Source organism: Mustela nigripes, chromosome 6, assembly GCF_022355385.1.
Source record: "Mustela nigripes isolate SB6536 chromosome 6, MUSNIG.SB6536, whole genome shotgun sequence".
NCBI classification, from domain to species: Eukaryota; Metazoa; Chordata; class Mammalia; order Carnivora; family Mustelidae; genus Mustela; species Mustela nigripes.
This window is the reverse complement of record NC_081562.1, coordinates 9,796,638-9,818,852: the sequence shown is the minus strand read 5'-3', so window position 1 is coordinate 9,818,852 and position 22,215 is coordinate 9,796,638. Positions and strand designations below refer to the sequence as shown.

General features: G+C 51.0%; 1 protein-coding gene across 8 annotated transcripts in view; it reads right to left on the bottom strand.

Annotated features, from left to right (window-relative positions):
• The window catches only part of PLA2G6 (phospholipase A2 group VI), a 60,063-nt gene that overhangs the window by 28,529 nt on the left and 9,319 nt on the right, over positions 1-22,215 (bottom strand). For 4 of the 8 annotated variants that reach the window (XM_059402018.1, XM_059402017.1, XM_059402023.1 and 1 more), the window contains exons 2-5: positions 20,033-20,420; positions 5,177-5,392; positions 4,205-4,388; positions 1,808-1,995 (exon numbers count right to left, since the gene is read on the bottom strand). In XM_059402018.1, coding sequence (XP_059258001.1) covers positions 1,808-1,995; positions 4,205-4,388; positions 5,177-5,392; positions 20,033-20,331 — 887 coding nt within the window. In that variant the 5' untranslated portion in view covers positions 20,332-20,420. Of the gene's footprint in view, positions 1-1,807; positions 1,996-4,204; positions 4,389-5,176; positions 5,393-20,032; positions 20,421-22,215 lie in introns of those variants that run through there. The other 4 variants (XM_059402020.1, XM_059402021.1, XM_059402019.1 and 1 more) reach the window with 3 other exon arrangements.

The following is a 22,215-nucleotide window of genomic DNA, read 5'->3' as shown; positions in this document are numbered from 1 at the left end:
AAACCCAGCTCTGTAAAGGTCAACTGGGTTGACATACATAGCAGAGGGGCTCCCAAACTGGAGCTGGGACAGGACCTCTCTCCATAACTCTGATGCTTGAGATTTTCTAGGGCACAGCGGTGCTGGCTACTGCGTGCTGGCAGAGGGATGTCCCCATCGGGGCCCTGGGAGGACGTGGCCATGCGGGGCTGTGTAGGGCACACCCATTGGTGTGAGGCCACTCGCATCATGTTCTGTGCATGATCCCTTGTGATGTGTACCAGCCCCACGGTGGGGGGCCTTGCAGGGGCAGAGAGGAATGCGGCTGGAGGTGTCTGAGCAGGGAGCAAGCCAGGCAATACCAGGACCCTGGACAAGAAAGCCTGAGGCGGCCGGAGGTGAGCCAGCATGGGACTGACACGCTACCTCCGGGGAGAAAAGAGCATCAGCCATCATGTATGCCCATTCAGGCTGCAACCTGCAATCAGGGCATGTGACTACTGGGAATGTGACTACTGGGTGTTGGTACCATCTCTGGTCAAGTCTTCCTGAAAGTTCTAGCCCACCTTGGCTGTGCTGCGGAGGATCAGGGAAAGGTGGGCTGGCCCACACTTGAACTAGACCTTTGAGGGGATGGCCATGCCAGCGGGGCCGGCAAGGTGGGCGCAGACTCTCGGAGACTCCAGGAAAAGGGAAAACCCGAGGGAGGGCAAGGCCTGCCCCACCCCCACGCACCTGCCACCCTCTGTGCTCATCCCCCTGCCTGTCCAGCACACAGCCTAGAAGGACCCGGTGACTTCCGTGTCACCTGTCCTGGAGCTACTCTCTTTCCTGTCTCTTTAAGGCCAGCGCTTAGCATAGCGCCCAGATGGAGGGACCAACGGACCCGTTCATTCTGTCAGTCAGTCATCCTAGACACTGTTCCCACTGGGCACTGTTTTGAGATATTCATCTTTTTAAAAAAAGGTTTATTTATTTGAGAGAGAGAGAGAAAGAGCATAAGCAGGAGGGGCAGGGAAAAGGAGAGAGACAGAATCTCAGGTGGGCTCAGGGCTCTCACCACCCCGAGATCATGACCCCAGCTGACACCAAGTGTCAAATACCCAATCGACTGCACCACCCAGGCGCCCCCCTCATCTTTTATCCCCCCCCCCGCCACACACACACTTCATATGGAGAGTTTTCCTGAGACCAGGGTTTCGCAGGTCTGAAGAGAGGGAAGAAATGCGAGAGTGGTCCAGAGCTCCCCAAGGCCTGGGCCTGGAGCCTTCGCCCAGCAGCGCCACTAGCCAGGAACCATGGACACATCGAGGCAGAAGGGGCTCGGGGCTACCCCACCAAGAGATCCTGGGCTTCCAGCCAGGAATCTGCAGAAGCCATAGGGTAGCACTATAGCCACAAAGGTGTTCAGATCGGGCTGGTGGGCTTAGACATAAGAGGACCCATCTCTAGGACCCAGCCCTCTCAGGGTGGCACGTAACTGACAAGGAGTCAAGTGCCGGCGGACCACCTGGAGGAGGTGGAAAAGGAGGACTCCGGGGAAGATTTGGATGGTTCTTCTCTCATCGGTAAAGGGAGGTTCGTGGCCAGAAATGAAGGTGTATTACAGAAAACATTTCAAAATTCTACTCTTTGTACAGCTGACTTTCTGGACTGAGGCTCACATCCACTACAGGTTCAAGTACCTTGTTCGGGCCAAGCTGGCCTCTGGCCCAAATGTCGGAAATGCATGGAATGAGCCCACAGAAGCCAGGGCTCACCCGTGCTCCAGAAGAAGTGCTGCGCGAGCCGCAGGCCCCACCAGTGGGGCAGGGGAATGAGGACTTACCCCTTATGGGAGAACTTCATGGCCGTGTGGATGGGATAGCCAGTGGAGCCCATGACATTGCACCGAGCATTGCAAAGCAGCAGCAAGCGGACCATCTCCTGCTTCCCCATCTGGCAGGCCAGGTGCAGCGGGGTCTGTCCCTGGTTGTTCACCCGGTTCAGGCCAGCCGATGCATTCTTCCCTAGGAGCTGACAGCGGGACACCGGGGTGGGCTGGGGCCCCATGAACACAAGCCCTCCACGACCCTCCACGACACCCTCCGTGCCCGTCTCCTGCGCCCACGTGAGGGCAAGAGAAGTCGGACTCTGTGAGAACATGGGAGGGACATTAGGGGAAGCACAGAGACGGGGTCTGCAGGAAGACAGGACACCAGCTGTGACAGGCTTGGCGGGGGGCTGGTCCGGCACGGCCGGGGCTCGTGGGAAAAACTTCTCAACCAGGAAACCTGAATGGAGGCTGTTCGTGTGGATGGGCCCTGGGGGTCTGGAGGGGAGAAATTCCTGCTTTTCATTGTAGACTCTCATCCTACTTTCATCTCTCTGGCTTGAATTTCTTTTTGCTAGGTTCGCATAAAAATTTTTTAATTGAAAAAAACAAACTAGGCAGCTCTTTCTGCCCATAGGTCCTGTCCTATGCTTTAATAAAAACACCTTTGGGGTGCCTGGGTTGCTCAGTTGTTAAGCATCTGCCTTCAGCTCAGGTCATGATCCCAGGGTCCTGGGATCGAGCCCTGCGTGGGGCTCCCTGCTCGGCGAGAAGCCTGCTTCTCCCTCTCCCACTCTCCCTGCTTGTGCTCCCTCTCTCGCTGTCTCTGTCTCTGTCAAATACATAAATAAATCTTTTGAAAAATAAAAACACCTTTTTGCACTCAGACAGACAGACAAGCCACTTTTACAAAGAAAGCCAAGAGGTTTCACTTCCTCACTTGTGGTCACGTGCCATCTCTATAGGTTAGCTACAAGTCCTGTGTCCCCCAGGGGACCTTGCTGGGCCTGTCGACAGGCTGAGAACACAGCAGAGTCCTGATCGAGGGCCAGCCCCACGGCTCACAGCTCTGCCCCTCTCCGGGCCCATTTCTTTAACCTCATGGAACCTCAGTTTCTTTGGCAATGAGAGGAGGATCCTGACCTCCCCCCACACCCAAGAGACTATTTGGAGAATTAACTGGAACACACAGCACTCAGCACAGGGCCAGACACGAGAGCAGCCCACGACAAAGGACAGCTGAGTGTGTGTCTGCCGTCTGCACAGAGGCAGCCCCTGTGAGCCGTGGAGCCGGGCGCAGAGCCGGCTCTCAGGAAGGATGGAGTTCACCAGGGCACGTGGAAGTCCCTTCCCAGTGCACCAACCATACGACATGAACGCATATTTTCTGGAACGGTGTCGTTCCTTTCTGATGCCAGGGCAGAGAAGGACATCACCTTTTTTTTTTTTTAAAGATGTTATTTATTTATTTGTCAGCGAGCGAGCATAGGCAGAGTGGCAGGCAGAGGCAGAGGGAGAAGCAGACTCCCTGCCAAGCAAGGAGCCCGATGTGGGACTCGATCCCAGGACGCTGAGATCATGACCTGAGCTGAAGGCAGCTGCTTAACCAACTGAGCCACCCAGGCATCCCAGACATCACCTTTAAAAGAAAGTCTTCAGGGGTGCCTGGGTGGCTCAGTGGGTTAAACCTCTGCCTTCGGCTCAGGTCATGATCTCAGGGTCCTGGGATCAAGGCCCGTCTTGGCCTCTCTGCTCGCAGGTAGCCTGCTTCCCCCTCTCTCTCTGACTGCCTCTCTGCCTACTTGTAATCCTTCTCTCTGTGTCAAATAAATAAATGAAATCTTTAAAAAAATAAAAGGAAGTCTTCAAATAAATATATAAATAAATTAAAAGAAAATCTTCTAACTCGGGGCAATGAAATCCTGTCTGGCATTCTAACGCTTCCATCTAAAACATGAAGTGGCTTTTAGGAACATCATTCCATCTCCAGTCTACGATTTTTATTTTCATTTCTCAGCCTGATAATCAAACATTTAACAGGAGGGGTATGTCTGGTGCAAACGTCTACAGGAGCCGGATGGAGTTTGCAGTTCCTGGAAAAAGCTAAGCTCAGGTCCCACTGGACGGTCGGCCCCTCCAGGCAGGGCTGAAATGAACCCAGCCCAGGGTTGGGCTCAGTAAGTGCTTGGGACGAGCCGAACCAGAGTGCCTGGCTGGGCTGGGCCTCCAGTTTAGTTCACAGAGTTGGGGGAACCTCCCTAGGGTTGTCAGAACCTGGTGGCCGAGGGTGTGTCTTCCTGACAGGCACGAGGAGGGAGAGGAGGGGACGGTGTCCGGGAAGGAGCTCGGGATAAGTGGGGACAACAAGGTGTTGCCAGTTCCCGTCACCCCGCCGCCCCTCCCCCTGCTCACCTGCAGCACCTGGGCATTGTCACCCTGGACGGCGTAATGAAAGGCCGTCTCCCCGTTGTTGTCCGTGACGTCCATCTGGGCGTGGCAGTACTGCACCAGCTCCACCAGGATCTCCCCGTCACCCTTGCGGCAGGCCAGGTGCAGGGGGGTGCAGCCCTCCTCATTCTCCCTGTTATTGGCACAGCTGCGGGGGTGGGGGTAGGGGGGTACATGGAGGGAGGGGTGCTGAGAAACTCAGGGGCAGTGGAGGGTAGCAGGCTAGCGGCCAGAGAGCCTTCCTGCCATGCTCGGGCTGGCTGGTTCCAACAGAGGGCTGGCTCACAGTTCGCTTGGTACTGATGTGATTTTATCAGTTGTTTACTTGCACGCCCGTACAAGGGACGGGTTCTAGGCCCCCGCCAGCTGGAGGTGGGTGGTAGGGTGGCAGAGAACAGATTGAAAGGCAGAAAACTCATTAACCCCGGGCAGTTCATGTAACCTTTCTGGGTTTTAATATCCTTATCTACAAAAAAATAATAATAATAACAATAATGCCCACCCTAGGAAAGGGACAGGGCCACGGGGAGGTTAATCCTCACGATGTCCAAGAACAGGCCTGGAAGCTATCAAGGGCGTAAGAAATTCTGAGCCTGGGGCCCTGGGGGCTGACACAAGCTGCGGCCACCTCAGGGCAAGCAGAGGAGCTGGAGTCCTGAGGCAGGGCCCACACGGTCCCCTCTAGGGGGCACATTTATTGACGGAAGTATTGGGTAAAGGGCCACAGGAGAGAGGGCACCTGGTCTTTGGAAGGAGACACGAGGAGCTAAGGCCTCTTTTGCTCTCTCCAGCGAAGCAACCTAGCACGGATCACATCCAAGGAGCCAGGTAACTTTTGGCTTTACAAAAGGAAACTGAATCAGGACGGAGCGACCGCCCTGGGTCCCGCCCATCCACCCACACACACCTGCACTCGCACTGTCCCTCCTGGCCCACCTGATGATGCGGCTGTGGTGGAAACACTCCCGGATCCCCAACTCCACCGCCAAGTGGGCCACCGACCAGCTGGGGTGGTTGCGGATGAGGTCGGTCAGCTGCTGCAGGACCTCCACGTGAAGGACGTGGCCGGAGCTCTCGTAGAAGGGCGGCAGCTGCAAAGAGTAGTGCTGGAAGTTCACAAGGGCGTCCACCTCCGTCTCCAGTTGGAAGAGTCTGTGGAGCCAGGACACAGGAGGACGACACAGAAATGAGCCAGCTTCTGCCCACACCCTTGTTGGAGGCAGATGCCTTGGGTCCCCTGCCCCCTACATGAGTCACTGCCTGCCTCTGGCCACACAGGGACCCACTCCAGCCAGACTTCCCCTTCCCATTGCATGCACGCGCTCAAATACCCACCTCCAAATGGAGTCAGGATTTTATTTTTATTTAAAAAGATTTTCGTTTCCAGTTTTTTTGATATCATGTTATGGTGCTTTAAAAAAAATTTTTTTTAAACAAATCCTTGTTGTATCCACTTTCTATTATTTGGACGCTGATATCTGAGAGCCCTGACCTCAAGTCCCTGGCCATCGCACACCGTAGGAGGTAAATAAGTGTGTAACTTAAATGTCCAGCAGTAGAATAGGATATAAATGGTGGCCCAGCTAAGTGATGGATTATTATACAACCATTAAGACGTGATTTTGAAAGAACAGCAAAATGTAATTTTTTATAATGTCCAGTAAAAAAACAAATTTTAAGTGATACAATGTAATCTAAATTGTATTTTAAAAATATTTCAGGGGTGCCTGGGTGGCTCAGTGGATTAAGCGGCTGCCTTCGGCTCAGGTCATGATCTCAGTGTCCTGGGATCAAGCCCCGCATCGGGCTCTCTGCTCAGCAGGGAGCCTGCTTCCCCTTCTCTCTCTGCCTGACTCTCTGCCTACTTGTGATCTCTCTCTCTCTGTCAAATAAATAAATAAAATCTTTAAAAAAAAAATATTTCAAATGGGGGTGCCCAGGTGGCTTAGTCGGTTAGGCGTCTATCTTTGGCTCAGGTCCTGGTCTTGGGGTCCTGGGATCAAGCCCTGTATTAGGCTCCCTGCTCAGCAGGGAGTCTGCTTCTCTCTCTCTCTCTCTCTCTCTGTCCTCCTCTGCCCCTCCCCACTGCTCCTTCTTTCTTTCTCTCTCTCTCTCAAATAAAAATCTTTTTAAAAAATGTCAAAATATATCTGGTAGGATAGTAATTGAAATATTCTTTAACCATTTCTGAAGCTTCTAAATTTCTACTTGTGCGTTTATATAATTGTTATTTTTTTAAAAGATTTTATTTATTTATTTATTTGTCAGAGAGAGAGAGAGAGAGAGAGCGTGCACACACACAAGCAGGCAGAGCAACAGGCAGAGGCAGAGAGAGAAGCAGGCTCCCTGCTGAGCAACAAGCCCAATGTGGGACTCAATCCCAGGACTCTGGGATCATGACCTGAGCCGAAGGCAGCAGCTTAACCGACTGAGCCACCCAGGCACCCCTGAAAACAGACTGAGCCACTCAGGTGTCCCTATTTTATGTTTTTTTAAGTAGGCTCCACTCTCAGTATGGGGCTTGGACTCATGACCCCGAGAACAAGACCTGAGCTGAGATCAAGAGTTAGATGCTCAACTGACTGAGCCACCCAGTTGCCCCTATAATTTTTATAATCAGAAAAGAAAATTTTTTTTAACCACTCAGATGGTGCCCCTTCTCCCTAGCTCCCCCCCAAAGGAAGAGAACAATCATTAGAAGCTTTGCTCATTTTTAAAAAGTTGTGTTTAAATCCAAGATTTGCTATTAAGCTGCTGTGTGACCCTTGAAAAATTCCTTCCCTCTCTGAGCCCCATATGAAACATTAGACTACCTGTACCTGTCCCACCTACCTCACAGAGGTACTATGAGGGTCAGATGGGCCAGCCAAGTAATGGCACTTTAAAAATGAAAAATCATAATGACGGTTGACACTGAAGATACTTGAAGTGTTGACCAGGGCTCTCAACATGTAAGACCCATGGCTAGCCAAGGTCTAAAAGAGGTGGTGCCCAAGGAGTGTGGGCTCAGCAAGGCTCACCTGCTCTTTTCGAGAGAGAGTGCGACTGTTTAGCAAATACCTACTGAGTGCATGTTCTGCACCTGCCATTGTTCTAGATGGAAGGAGTAAATTAATGAACAGAACAGATGACACGCCCCACCTTCCTGGAGCCTGTGTTCTTAGGGGAGAGACCTACATAATGCGTAAGCGACAAATCAAAATAGGAGAGTATAATAAACAAACCAGCTGGTAGTAAGTGCTAAGGAACAAAGAAAGAAAGAAAGGAGGAGATGGAAGGAAGCTCTTCCTTGTTCTCCTCGCCTGGTTTTGCTTCATCTCGCCCACCTCCTCACGTCGGAGCGCTCCGTGTTAAACGTTGTTGCTATGTCAGTCACGATGACACTAAATGACAACGACATTGTGACACCAAATGACACTAAAAAGGACACTAAAAACTGATCACTGGATTTAGCATCAATAAAACATCAATGACCTTGACAAAGTACTTCTGGTGGAATGATGGGAACCGGAGCCCGATTGGAGAGGGGCAGAGGGGGACTGGGATGTACGAAACTGGAGAGGCAAGCACAGACCGTATTTGTCAAGGGTTTCGCTGCAGAGGGGAGCAAACAGAGGTAGCTAATGGGGAAAGTGGAATCAGGCATCTGAATGCTGGTGAGACTAACCCCCCAAAAAATGGGAACTGTCTGAGGACTCCCACCTCCACAACGACAGACCAGGTACTGGGAACCAGACTGCTGTCCTAGGGACGACAAAATGTGAAAGGCATCTGCTTAAGATGCTGGACATTGAAGCAGACAGGGATGAACTATCAGGCTGGTGGGGGTTATGGAAACCCAGGAAGTGATCCTGGTGTTTAGGGTTGCTGTCACTTGAGCAGCTGGAGGGATACACCACAGCATCAGCAACCTCGCAGGCTCCGGGGACAGGGATGGGAGGGCCCTGATGAAGACTCTTATTGTGGGCGGGGGTCCTCAAGGACTAAGGCATAAGATGAGCCACAAGGAGACAGACCCTTCCGGAGACTGTGGCTCAGCTCCAGATAATTTCCATTCCAGAAAATGGACTGAAATTACCCTCACTGGTAATGTTCCCAGATACCTGGGAGAAGCCAATATAAAAGAAACGTTAAGCCAGGCTTAATCATTTCTACAAGTGTCGTTGCAAATCCGAAGTCCAGGACATCATCAAAACTCACCAAGCACAGGAGGAGACACTACATGAGACGAAAGAAAATCAACGGAAATAATGCATGAGGGGAACAGATCTGTAAGTAGGGGGCTGCAAATACTGACATCATCTGATACAGACTTTAAAATGACTGTGATGGTGCATCTGGGTGGCTCAGTCGGTTAAGCATCTGCCTTTGGCTCAGGTCATGATCCCAGGATCCAGGGATCGAGCCCTACTTTGGGCTCCCCCTCTCCCTCCATTCATGCTCTCTCCCCTCTCTCAAATACATAAATAAAATATTTAAATAAATAAACAAATAAAATAAAAGTGATAAGAGGCACCTGGCTGGCTCAGTTGGTAGAGCATGCAACACTTGCTCTCAGGGTCATGAGTTCAAGTCCCACATTGGGCATAGAGCTTACTTTAAAAAAATAAATAACTGTGATGGGGCGCCTGGATGGCTCGCTCAGTGGGTTAAAGCCTCTGCCTTCAGGTCAGGTTGTGATGCCAGGGTCCTAGGATGGAGCCTCACATCGGGCTCTCTGCTCCGCAAGGAGCCTGCTTCCTCTCTCTCTGCCTGACTCTCTGCCTACTTGTGACCTCTGTCTGTCAAATAAATAAATAAAAATCTTTTAAAAAATAAAAATAAATAAATAGATAGCTGTGATCATATTTAAGAGGATAAAACAGAAGATTCAGAATTGGGGCAAAGAACTTGAATCTATTTTAAAAAATGGAAGTTTTTTTTAGCATTAAAAAACAAGTGCTGAAGTGAGAACGTGGCCAGGTATAAAAGCAGATGGGACAATGTTGAAGAGAAAACTAGTAAATGGGAAGATAGGCCAGAAAAGAGGAAACAGAACAGAACGTGGGAACCAAAGGATGGAAATTGGAGGAAAGCAGAAAAAAGACATAGGATATATAACGAAAAGATCTACCATATATTTAAGTAGAGCCAAAAAAGCAGACCAGAAAAAGAACGGAAGAAAAGCCATATTTGAAGAGTTCATGTCTACGAACTCTTCAAAATTGATGGAAAAAAAATGTCACAGTGATTGAAAATATCTCTGAGCCCTCCTACACACACACACACACACACACACACACACACACACAAATAGAAATCCACACTTAGGGACTCTGTAGGTTTTAAAACATGGCCCCCAAATTCTTTGACACTGCTTCATTGACACATGTCTCTTATCATTATCCCATGATGTCTTTCAACCCTTTCGTCTGGCTCTGCAACTGCTTGACCAAAAGAATAGGGCAGAGGTGATGCTGCCCTAGTTTCTGGACCAAGGTCTTAAGAGACTGGAATTTTCTACCTCAAATTTTCTCTTGGGACCCAAGTGTCACCCCCTAGGGAAACTAACACAACCCACAGGGAGGTCTCCTGGTCCTGGACCCTCAGCCAGACGAACTCCCAGCCAACAGCCGGCAGCAACTTGCCAGTTGCAAGTGAGTCATCTTAGAAGTGTGTTGAGTTCTGCTCAAATTGCAGATTTTCGGGCTAAGTAATTGATCGTCATTTTAAGCTGCAGAGTTTTAGGGTCTTTTCTTAAGCAGCAGAAACTGAGGATGACACATATGAAACATACGTGAACATATGTGAACATACTGAAATACAACTATAATGGACACATGTACCATATTACAAAGGCTATAAACAAAATACGAAGAAATACACTAAAAAAACAGCAGAGTTTCGAGAAAGTGATCTTCAAAGGTTGACAGCCATCTACCCAGCAGTGGAAACCAGAGATAATGGAATGACATTCTTACTTAAAGAGCTAAAAGAAAATAAATGCCAGTGGGAATTCTGTACGCAGCACGCTTCCCTTTAAGTATGGAATTGAAAGTAAAACATTTCACTAATCAGGGGTGCCTGGCTGGCTCAGTTGGGAGAGTTAGCAATTCTTGATCTAGGAGTCAGGAGTTCGAGCCCCATGCTGGGTGTAGAGATTACTTAAATAAGTAAAATTGTTAAAGACTTTTTTCACTAGACACACAAACAAAGAGAAAGAGAGAAAGCCTTTGTCATTAGTAGACCTACATAATGGAAAATATGAAAGGATTTTCTTTGGGTAGAAGGAACTGATCCCATAGGGATGGTCTAAGATACAGGAAAAAAATAAAATATCGTGAAAAATGGCAAATAGGTATGTGAATCTAAATAAGGATTGGTGGCAAAATATCCTGCTGGGTTTAAAATACAGACAGACTATATATGTGTGTGTGTAGGTATGTGTCTATATATGGCATAGAAGCCCGGGAATAAATGGGGTTTAAAAGTTCTAAGACCCATTTATTGTTCTGGAAGACACTAAAGTGCCAATTATTCTTCAATAAGGCCGAGGATGTTGTGTTACAATCTCTTGGGTTCTCTCAAGAACTGGGAAGGGTTTCAGATTTTGCCCTACTTGCAAACTAACAAGTTAGCCTGACACAGTTGCATAGACACTGGCAGAAGAAACAAGATTCCCGGATCAAAGACAAAGGGCAATGTACTGCTCACAGCAATGCAGTGGCTAGTTTCCATGTTCGTGCCAATTCCCTGGGATCCAGTTCCCAGAGGGTGACATGAAGAGGGCCAGGTGACACCTGCTCCCATTGCACTAGAAGAGAGAGATGCCTAGTGTGTCGGGAACTAGAATCTTCTACCACCGTCAACAAGCAAATCTGCCAAAACTTTGCTTTGGAAAATGATGTGATCCTTATTATATAAGAGAGTAAGCAAACCTCCCCTCTGCTCTAGGGAAAGACCTGATCTCTATCTTCTAAGACTGCTTGCTATATAAAATCCTTGTAAAGACGGCCTGGAACAAAGGAAGTCCATGTCTCTGCTTGTAAGACTTGGAGACCCATGAGAAACCTATGGAGAACTGTCCCCCAATAGCTATCACTAAAAGAGAATGACAGAATGCATAACTTCCAATCTGACAGAGAGGGGACACAAGGCATAATAAGAGAACATTCGAGCATGAATTATAAAACCATTACGCTAAGTGAAAAAAAAAAAAAGTCATACGATGACACGCTGTATGATTGGAAGGCAAAACCACAGTGATAGCAGATCCCTGTTTGCTGGGGGCTGTGGTGAGTGCAAGGGACTTACTGCAAAGGAACAGGGAGTGAATTTTGGAGACTACAGAAATGTTCTGCATCTTGACTGCTGTGATGGCACGGGCCGGCATCTTTCCTGAAACTCATCAAGTGCTACATGTCAAACTGGTATATTTCATTTTCTTATAAGTTGCATCTCAGTAAAGCTACCTAACCTTTAGGTAGCTTAGAATCTCGGGGTCCTAAAAAAATGTTTTTTTTTAAAGCAATTAAATTTTTTAAGCAATTTTTAAAAAATTTTTAAAGCAATTAAATTATCCATAATTCCAGCAAAAAAGAAAAAACCCAACTAAACAAATCTGCCATCACACTGGAAATTTTAATAACGTTTACTACTCATAAACAATGAAACCAAAAAAAAAAAAAAAAATCCCATTAGTAAACCTGACCTGGCAGACATATATGAAACACTATTCCCACCAGCTAAAGAATACATGTTCTTTTCGAGCCACACAAACCAAAGTTAGAAATACTGGACATAAACTGGGCTGTAAAGTAAATCTGAACAAATTTCAAAGACCTGATAATACTGAGACTATGTTCTCTGACCATGATGAAACTAAGCAAGAGATCAATAACAAAAAGAGAATGAAAAGTTTTCCATATATTTGAAAATTAAGCAAGATACATACAAACTAGCAATGGTTCAAGGAAGAGGTCATAGAGAAACTCGGGAAATGTCCTGACTCAGTGGTAATGTAAATATTCCGTTATCAGTCTTGCTGGGGGGAACCTCCACCTCTGGATAGGACAAAGGAGCTTATACCAAACTAGCTTGCCTGCTGAAAATGAACAGAAAGGAAGGATCGAATGCAGATGAGGACCTGGAAGCGCTGGAGGGAAACTGAGGCAGGCAAGGATACAGGGCCAAGACTGTAGAGAAGAGGGAGGCCCTGCATCTTCACTCCGGGCATTCTGGGATCTGTGACGCAGGATATGAAGGTCAGAAAGGCCGGAGGCAGCCAGATGCTGCTGGCATCCCCCCTCCAGGCTGCGCGGACAGAAGCCGGCATCCAGAGTTGCACAGAAGACTAGAACTTGAGGGAAATCACAGGGAAGCAAGCCCAAAGTTCTACACAGGATCTTCTCTCGTAAGCTAGGCAGAGCAAGATGTCAAGAAACCAAACGGAAAACGGCAGCAGACAGGACCCAGAGCTGAGCAGAAAGTGTGGCCGGTTTTCAGTCCTCGCAAAACAGAGATTCAAGTTCAAGGCCCACCATGTGGAAGGACCCTGGTAAACCAAGGCCTTCCGCTGAGGCTTGAGAACTTCTATCCCCCTGAGAGTAAACGTGATGACGGAGGAGTCAATTCCAGGTAGATAACCAATCCAGTGATGGAAGGCAAAAAAAATAAAGCTTCTGGAAGATGCTATAGAAAAATATTCTCAACTCCTCCTGGTAGAGAAGGACTTTGTTAAACAATACCAGAAAGCAAATGGTAAAGATGAGAAACACTAACTTCCTTGAGACTAAGACTCTCGTTTGTTAACAGATCGTGTTGGAAATCCAACGGCAAGCCACTGAGGGGAGATGGCCACAAGACACGTAACCAACAACAAGTGCGTATTTGAATAGAGAACAGAAATCTTCACCATCAGGAGGAGACCGGAAAGGCATTATCTGAGGGAGCTGAGGCTGTGTACAGTCTCAGCTCACCCATTCCACTCCCTGGTACAGACGCCTGGCAGGAAAGTGTGCAAACACGCGCCAAGAAAACCAGAAGCATTCTATGAGTGAAGCTGAGGATAGTTAACACAGTGGAATTGTCCTGCGTGGAAGAAGCTGGACCCAGTTTCATGTAAAAATATATACAGAATCTCACAGACAGAATGCTGAGCAGACAAGCCAGGCACAGAAGCAACTGCCTTACAAGCCAGGTTCATGGCTGCCTTTGGGGGGCAAGGGAGCAGAAGGGGCGGGGCTCCACCTTTTGACGTGGGGGCTGGTTAGAGGTATGTGATCCGTCATCGAGCTGCGTATACGTCTCTCTGGGCGGCATATTTCCCTATTTTTAACTAGTTTAGAGAGAGAACAGGAGGAGGGAAATGGGGACAGCTGAACAGAGGCAGTGCCTGGAGACAAAAGTGAAGTCAAGAATGAAATTTTCTAAAAAGAGGGGAAAAAAACCCCAAAATCCCAGCACATTTGTATAGCAGTGGAAAGAGGGAGGGAGTCAAGAGGGCGAAGTCACGGAGAAGAGAGGAAAGAATTGCTGAACTGATGTCCTGCAGGGGATGAGGGGACGTTGACCTTGACGGGGACTGGCCTGTACAGTGACAACAGGGAAGCCCCAGTATGTGGGTGCAGGTGTGGGCACCCGGGTGGGGGTGCTCACCAGCTGCAGGTAAGCACGGAGGGGAGGGCAGGTAGGGAAGGACATGGTCAGGGCGGCCTGCTGGCCCCGAGCCCAGGGCTGCCAAAGGGCAGGGCTCACTTGAAGTGGGAGAAGCAGCATGGAGGGGAGCCCCGCCAGCCATGCTGGAGACCTGGAATTAACTACTGTTGGCATTCTGCCAAGCCAAGATGACAAAGAGAGATGTAAGAAAGCAGACAGAGTATACAAGGGTGTGTTCATCACGACAGGCCACGAGTTTCTGCAGGGCAAGAAGTGAAGTCCATGAGGGGCGCCTGGGTGGCTCAGTGGGTTAAGCCGCTGCCTTCGGCTCAGGTCATGATCTCAGAGTCCTGGGATCGAGTCTCACATCGGGCTCTCTGCTCAGCAGGGAACCTGCTTCCCTTCCTCTCTCTCTGTGTGCCTCTCTGCCTACTTGTGATCTCTCTCTGTCAAATAAATAAATAAAATCTTAAAAAAAAAAAAAAAGTCAAGTCCATGAACAGGACATGGCAGGGGGATGGCTGGGTTCATATCTACAGGGGGCGGGGAACTTGGCATTCAGAGGACAAGGGAGGAGATGGAAAGACAGGAGGTAGAGGGTGGAAAGTGGGGTGCTTGCCATTTATATTTGTTCAAGAGCCCCTGTTACTGGTGATGACAAGGTCCAGGGAAATGGCCATGTGGGCTGGGAGAGGTCTGGCCCCAAGAGCCGTGGGTGTGTGGAGGGGCACTCTGTGAATTTCAGTCACCGAGTCAGGACAGGTAGTGATGGAGAGAGGGAGCTCCGGGCCACAAGCTCCCAGCCGCAGGGTGTGGGGGAAACTCCAGGACAGAGCGTGGGTTGTACAGGTCGATGTGAAGTTATAGTCTGGGGAGCAAAGGGGCACCCAGTCCCACTTCCAGGCCCAATGGGGAAAAGACCAGGAGAAAATTCTCTCAAGGCCCCCAGGGGAGAGCCAGGTTTGGGTTAGAGCCACAGGTGAAAGATTCCCACAAAATGTTGAGGACGTGGAGGACTCATAAGGTTGTCTTCTCCCTCTCTTCTAGAACGGAGCCCCCAGACAAAAGCCACCTGGCATAATCTCTGGGGAGCCTTTGCTTTGGCTGGGAGTGGCCTGTGGATGAGCCCCAGGGGATCCGTGAACTTCAAGAAATCACATGAAAATGTGCGTCTACACATTTGGGGGGTGGATGGAGAGGTCCTGGGGTCCTGGGCCCAAAAAATGGCCCCAAGAACCATTAGGCTAGAGCCATAACTAAGTCTCCAGTTTCAGAGCCGAGCACCAGCCCCTCCCACAGGTCCCCCAAAGGGCTCCTCCTCCATCCCCATCCCTTTGTGCCTTTGCTCTCCACGTGCCTCTCCCTGCAGAGCCCTCCCTCCCTCTCTTGTAGGTCCAGATCTTACCCAGCTCCCCCCATACCCCTTTTCCAACCCCTCCTATCAAACACACATCTACCTCCAGGAGCCACGGGCTCAATCACCCACTCAACAAATACTAAGCATCACAGTGGCCATTAGCAGAAAGGACTCAGCCCCAGACGCCGTCCCGCAGGAGCTCGGGGTTCTAGAGGGGACACAGAAGTGCAAGCAGACACAGGCCGATCCCGGGCAGGAGGGGCTGACCGAAGTAGGGTCCGTGCTCAAAGATAAGAGAGCGGGCGAGGACCGGCCCACAGAGCAGGCAGCGGGGTGTGGAGAGGACAGAGAAGTGTAAAAAGGTGAGGTCTGTCTGGGGAGCCGAAGAGCTTTATTTTGTTCACGTTCTTTTATCCCCCTGCGTGCTGTGTATGGACCTACGTTTTCTGGCTATGGCCTGAGCTCCTGGAGGACAGAGCTGCTGGATTCACCTCTGCCGGGAGAGGACAGGCTATGGGCTGGACAGATTGGGAAGGGGTATGTAGCCCCCTCAGCTTGTCTGAGGTGCTGACCGGCAGTTCCCTTTCTGAGGGCCTCAAAAATCAGCCCCCACGCCTCAGTGGCTTAGTGGGTCAAGCCTCTGCCTTCAACTCGGGTCATGGTCTCGGGGTCTTGGGATCGAGCCCTGCGTTGGGCTCTCTGCTCAGCAGGGAGCCTGCTTCGTCCTCTCTCTCTGCCTCCCTCTCTGCCTACTTGTGATCTCTGTCTGTCAAATAAATAAATAAAACATTTTTTAAAAAATCAGCCCCCTTTCGAGAAGCAAAGATCACATGGCATACATGCTTCGATCATTTTGGGGGGAAGATTTTATTTATTTATTTATTTGAGACAGAGAGAGAGAGAGAGAGAGAGAGAAAACACAAGCAGAGGGGAGGGGCATTGGAAGAGGGAGAAGCAGGCTCCCCACTGAGCAGGGAGCCTGACGCAGAGCAGGGCTCGGTCCCAGGACCCCGGGATCATGACCTGAGCTAAAGGCAGATGCTGAACCAGCTGAGCCGCCCAGGCGCCCCCTGCTCTGCTCATTCTTTCGAGGATTCCTGGAAAGAGGAGTCTTGTTTCTGCTAAGATACCAGTGAAGAGCTGGCGGGTTTCATCAAATATCACATGTCACCAGCAAATGTCAGTAGTAAATGATTAATTTGTAGCAGGAACACAAGTATGGATGTTATCATAATGTCCACACAAGGCTACCGGTGACCACCCTGGGGCTCATACAGAGGAGCCAGGGCTCTGGACCACATGTCAGGCCGGGGCCCTGCTCTCCCGCTGCCCCTTCCTCCCTCTCACGCTATTTCTCTCTCTAATAAATAAATAATTCTTTTTTTTTTTTTTTAAAGGTAGGGGGCACCTGAATAAGTTGGATAAGTATCTGCTTTCAGCTCAGGTCATGATCCTGGGGTCCTGGGATCGAGTCCCGCATCGGGCTCCCTGTTCAGTGGGGAGTCTGCTTCTCCTTCTCCCTCTCTCCCAGTTTGTGCTCGCTCACTTGGCCTCTCACAGTCTCTCTCTCTCTCAAATAAATAAAATCTTAAGCAGCCTGAAGAGGAAGTCTAGTAAACTGTACCTTCCTTCTAGAAACTGCAGGATGCCAGGGGCTGCAGGGAGACCCCACGACAGCTAGGAGAAGCCTAAGAGAAGCCCAGGGCTCCGGCCCTTACTCCAGGGTCACACCCCAGGCGTTGGCATTGCCATTTCTGCAAGTCTTCATCACCTCCCCTCCTGCTTCCCAGCTCACCCCCTCAACTGCCCTGAAGCCATCAGCCCCAGTCCCAACAGAGGGCACGGCATGCAGCGGCCCTCTGCTGACACTGCCGAAGCTGCGCGAGTATATCCCATGGGTCGCACAAACCTAGGTGTGCCAGGCTCCTTGCTGGGTGCTGGGTGCTGGGTGCTGCACTGGGGCGAACAAGACAGACGCAGCCACAACCCTCGTGGGGTCGGTGGTCTCCCAGGAAGCCGGTCTACTAAGCATGGGGATGGAGTGCTACGGGACACACAGCGCAGCGGCAGCTCCTCTAGCCGGAAGGTCAGGGAAGGGCGAGCAGAAGGGAGGCAGGCAAAGAGCGGGGAGAATGTCCACGGCCGGCGGCATTAGAGTCCAGGCTAAAGCCAGGGGCACAAGGTGACAAGTGCCAAGACCGGAGGGAGAAGCCAGGCTTGATCACACCGGCCCTTTCAAGACAGGCTAAGCAGCTGATGTGTTAAGGAAACAGGGACTTCTTGAAGAACGAAGCAGGGGAGTGAGCAATCAGATTTGTCCTTTGGGAAGATCTCTCTGGCAGCAGCTTGGACGAGGCAAACAAATATAGGAAGAGCGACAGGCTGGGAGACGGAGTGCGGCTGGAGTTGCGTGTGCAAGGACCATGGCCTTGAAAGAGAGCCGGCGACAAAATGGAGAACAACAGAAGCCTGGATTTTGGACTGGCATGGGGCCGGGATACGAGCTGCACTTCCCAGCCTCCCCTGCAGTTAGCTGTGGCCACGTGACTAAGTTTTGCCAATGGGATTCAGGTGGAGGGGTGTGCCACTTCCCAGAAGCCCCTAGTCAGGAGAGTGCCCTTGTTCACCCTGTCTGTCTACCTTTCTGCTAACCAGGAAGGTGGCTGTGATGGCTGGATCCGGCATGGCCATCTGGGACCATGTGGCGGCCTAGAGAATGAAGCCCACACGTGGTAGAGCAACAAGACAGCAAGAGCTGGGCCCTTAGGGACTGGGGAGTGGGGGGTCCCAGAGGACCACTCTCTGCTGTGGTTGTCACTTAGTAGAAAACTAAAATTCCATCCTGTCTGGCAACTATCATGTTGGGCTTCCTACCCTTCGAGCCAAACTTAAGCATAATTGATGGAGAAGCAGCAGCAGACTCAAGATATGCTTGGCAGGGGAGCCCAACAGAACTCAGTAATGGCCCAGATCTTGTAGGGGAGGGAGCCCAAGGAATCAAGATTGCTCCTGGGCTTCTGGGCTGCACAACCTCATGCAGGGACAGCGATGCCATCTGCTGAAACAGAAATGCTTGAGCGAGAGCAGTTCAGGAAAGAGACAAAAGAGTCTAGAGCCAAGTGAGGGACGTGAGGAATTCCGAGAGGAGACCCGTGCTTGGCTTGAAACCCCACCCAATGCTCCCTATTCTGTCCAAACACACAGAAACACACAGCAGCACAGAAAGGAGAAATGGCTTAGGAGCCGGAAGACACAGATTCTGTTCCTTCACTGCTTTCCACGCAACCTTGAATGACTCACACTTATCATCCTGAGCCTCGGTGTTCTTATCTGTAAAAAGGGATACTGCCTTCCTTGCTTCCCTCAACAGGTCATTGGAGAATGGCATTGCCATTTCTGTAACTCACACCATATGGGAAAGTACTATAAAGTGCCCCCCAATTAAGAGCAGTAAATAAACATGCAGGTAATACACTGCTGGCGAAGAGTTTAACCCCCTGGGACGGTAGTCTGCCCACAGGGGGGCTCGAGCTTGCTGGAACGGATCTGGAGTCCTGTCAGGGACATTTGCGGCTGACAGGACTTGGTGATGGTGGAGGATGGTGGAGCCCCACCACGTTCCTTGCCCTACCGCCTGCTGTAGGGGTCTCTGCCTCAGTTTCCCCATGCAACCAGACTCAAATTCTCCCCCCCCATTGGCCTCTTTGGCTCTCCTCCTGTTGGCTGGACCCTGATTCCCAGCTTGCCACTTTCTGAGACTCCTGCCATGCCTCAAGGGGAATAAACCCAGAGGTTCCCTCAGGCCTCAAATGCTCGCCAGAGCCCTAAGCGCACCAGGGATCCGGCCCGGGGCTATTGGCCTGTGGGCGCCCCCCCCCCCCACGCCTCTGCCTGCCTAAAATGACCTTATCCACTCTCCTCTGCCAGACACATTCCTCCTCATTCTACGCTCCGAGGAGCCCGCCAGGAAGGGATCGCCTGCTTGTGTCCCCACCGTCCGCTTCTACCCACAGCTCTCCTCACGTGGTTGGTACAATGCCTGCTTGGCATGTGGCCTCCACCCAAGACTGCACATAAAGGCACTGAGCATATCTTGTCATCTCACAGTGCCAGCTGGGCCCAGCCCAGGGCCTGGGACTCCTGAGCCACCGCAGATGCCCGGTGCCTGGTGAAGAGATGGACGGTGGGCTGGCCAGATGGATGAACGAACGGAAAAAGGCCCATTAGCACTCGCCTAGCTCAGGACCAGTCTGCCAAGCTCCTCGGGACCCTGTATTTTGGGTGCCCAGCCACTCCTCTCCCTTTATGCCAACCAGCCCTGCCCCTGGCTTCCTACCCTTCCCTTCAAGCCCACAGGAGACCCAGCATGCCCAGTAAAGTGACCACTGTCCACCCAACACACTTTCTTGAACAAAACTTGGCCAGCCCCTACAAGGGCAGTCACGCCTTTAAAGACCCAGGGTTGCAGGTGAAGCCAGGACTTTACCCAGTTTGACCCTGCGAGCTCTCCTGTCTTTCCTCCTTCCCTCCCTCTGCAGGGGTCCAGCCAGAGGCAGGGAAAAGCCTGGCCTTCTACCCTCACGCCCCGGCTGCGGGGACCCTGCTGGGCCAGAAGGTAGGATCTAGGAGGTCCCTCTCCCCACCGCCTCCCACCCTTCTCCAGAGTCCTCAGATGCTAGGCCCCAAGAAGCTGCTCTTCAGGCCAGGGACCGCCAGTCCCAGGAGCCCAAGGAAAGAAGTGTGTGTGTGTGTGTGTGTGTGTGTGTGTGTGTGTGTGGCAGCTGTCAATCGTCACCCACCGGAATCCACTCTGTGAGTTTCTGGGGTTGACCAGGATGCAGTCCCAGGTGCGATTGGGAATGTTCTGGAACAGAATCAGCTGCCCTTCCTCCTGAACCCGGCTACTCGAGGTGTAGTCCGCCACAGCCACCTCCTTCACCCGGAACGGGTTCGAGAACAAGTTGGTGACGCTACTCAGGGTATTGACCAGGCGCCCAAAGAACTGCATCTTCCGTGGGGCGGGGGGCTGGGCCCCACCGCCTGCCCCCTCAGTCTGGAAGAAAACGGGGTCTCTGGTCAGCTGGGCTCGGTCTCCCATGCCCACCTCACCAAGGACAGCAGTTCCCTGCTCAGGCTCCCAGATGGCTCCCCACCAGTGCTTGTCCTCTGCTTCCGGCCAGGAGTAACCTGGAAAGAGGGGGGAAGAGAAAGAAAGACGGGGCTGAGTCAGGGGTGAGAAGTCCTGATGGGCAGCTTCAGAGTGGCCACCATCCACGGAGGACCAGAATCGTCCCGCTTCCGGGCCAGGGTCCCCCCAGAGCCTCAGCTTTCTCATCTACGGTACGGACCTTATTGCTCAAGGAGACGACAGACAGGAGAATGGGGTCACAGACGATCCTGCCCTGTCCAAAGGGAGGGGCTCTTGTCAGAGCTCAGAAAGCTTGGCGTGAGTCATTCCAATTCAGCCAACAAAACCAGGGTCCCCTCTCGACCAGATACAGCCAGGGGAGCGGGATCTGCCCACACTCCATCGGGGGCAGGGGGACCGTGGGCATGGGTCTCCCAATTTTTGGTGCCTGCTACCTACTGCTCTTTCCCAAGGAGCTCTGAGAGAACACAAAACCAGGTGCCCCAGAAATGAACGTGAACATGAAGACTCAGCAGCAGTGAACGTGTATGTGATGGAAACGTTACACTTGTAGATTCCAAGGGTCCCAGCTTCTGCTGTGGAAACTGTCCCCAGTTTGGGGGATGGAATGAGATGTCGCATATTTGCCTAGGTTCCCAGAAAGCATACTGCATTCCTAAGGCCGTGCCACCAAAGCCGGGTGACATTTAGCTGGAGGTTGCCCTCTGGCTCCACTCCAGGAAGTTACCCACCAAAAGTGCAGCCCAGACACTGAGGACAGAGCATGGAAGTGTGGGCACTCCAGAGGGGAGAAGACGCATCAGTGGACACTGGTCACACTCTGGCTCAGCTGTTGAGATGATCAAACTTAGGGATAAAAGGAAGAACAAGAAGCCCCATAAAACCACGGATAAAGGGAGGAAGGGCCAGTAATGATAATTAGACCAGGAGACCGAGTACTTCCTGGGCATGGGCCCTAAGCTTTACTTATGCGACTGTCCCCTTTCGGTCTCCGCAAAGGCAGGGGCTAGAACAAAACGGTCTTCCCATCCTCGCCTGCTGTGTGTCCTTGGGCAAGTCACTTAACCCCTCTGTGTCTCAGTTTCCTTATCTGTAACATGAGAACCACGACAGTGCCCAACAGTAGAATCTGGCAGACAGTAACTGCTCCATAGGCATCAGGCCTCATCACTTCCTTCACCCTCCCTTTAATGCACAAAGAAACGAAGATGGCGACTTAAAGAGCTCTAGAAGCATCCTGAAGCTTTGTAATGTCCTTCCTCTTAAGATGTGGTATGAGCAGACCATGAGCCTCAGTGTCCCCTTTACAATGGGGACAGTGCTCAGGGCACCTGAGTGGCTCAGTCGGTTGAGTGTCGGACTCTTGATTTCAGCTCAGGTCATCTCAGGGTCGCAAGATCGAGTCCCACACCAGGCTCTGCACTCAGTGAGGAGTCTGCTTGGGATTCTCTCTCTCCCTCTGCCCCTCGCCCTGTTCTCACTCTTTCACTTGCTCTAAAATAAATTTTTAAAAATGAGGACAACTCCCCTCTTTGGCACTGTGAGGATTAAACGAGAATGTTCTTAAGAATGTTTAGACCAGGGGCGCCTGGGTGGCTCCATCGGTTAAGCATCTGCCTTCGGCTCAGGTCACGATCCCGGGGTCCCAGGATCTAGCCCACATTGGGCTCCCTGTTTAGCGGAGAGCCTGCTTCTCCCTCTTCCTCTGCTCCTCCCCCACCTTATATTCTCTCTTTCAAATAAATAAAATCTCTTTAAAAAATTAAAAAAAAAAAAAAAAAGAAGAATGTTTAGACCTGTGTCAAGTTTCTTCTTCCTTCTGCACTCGGGAAC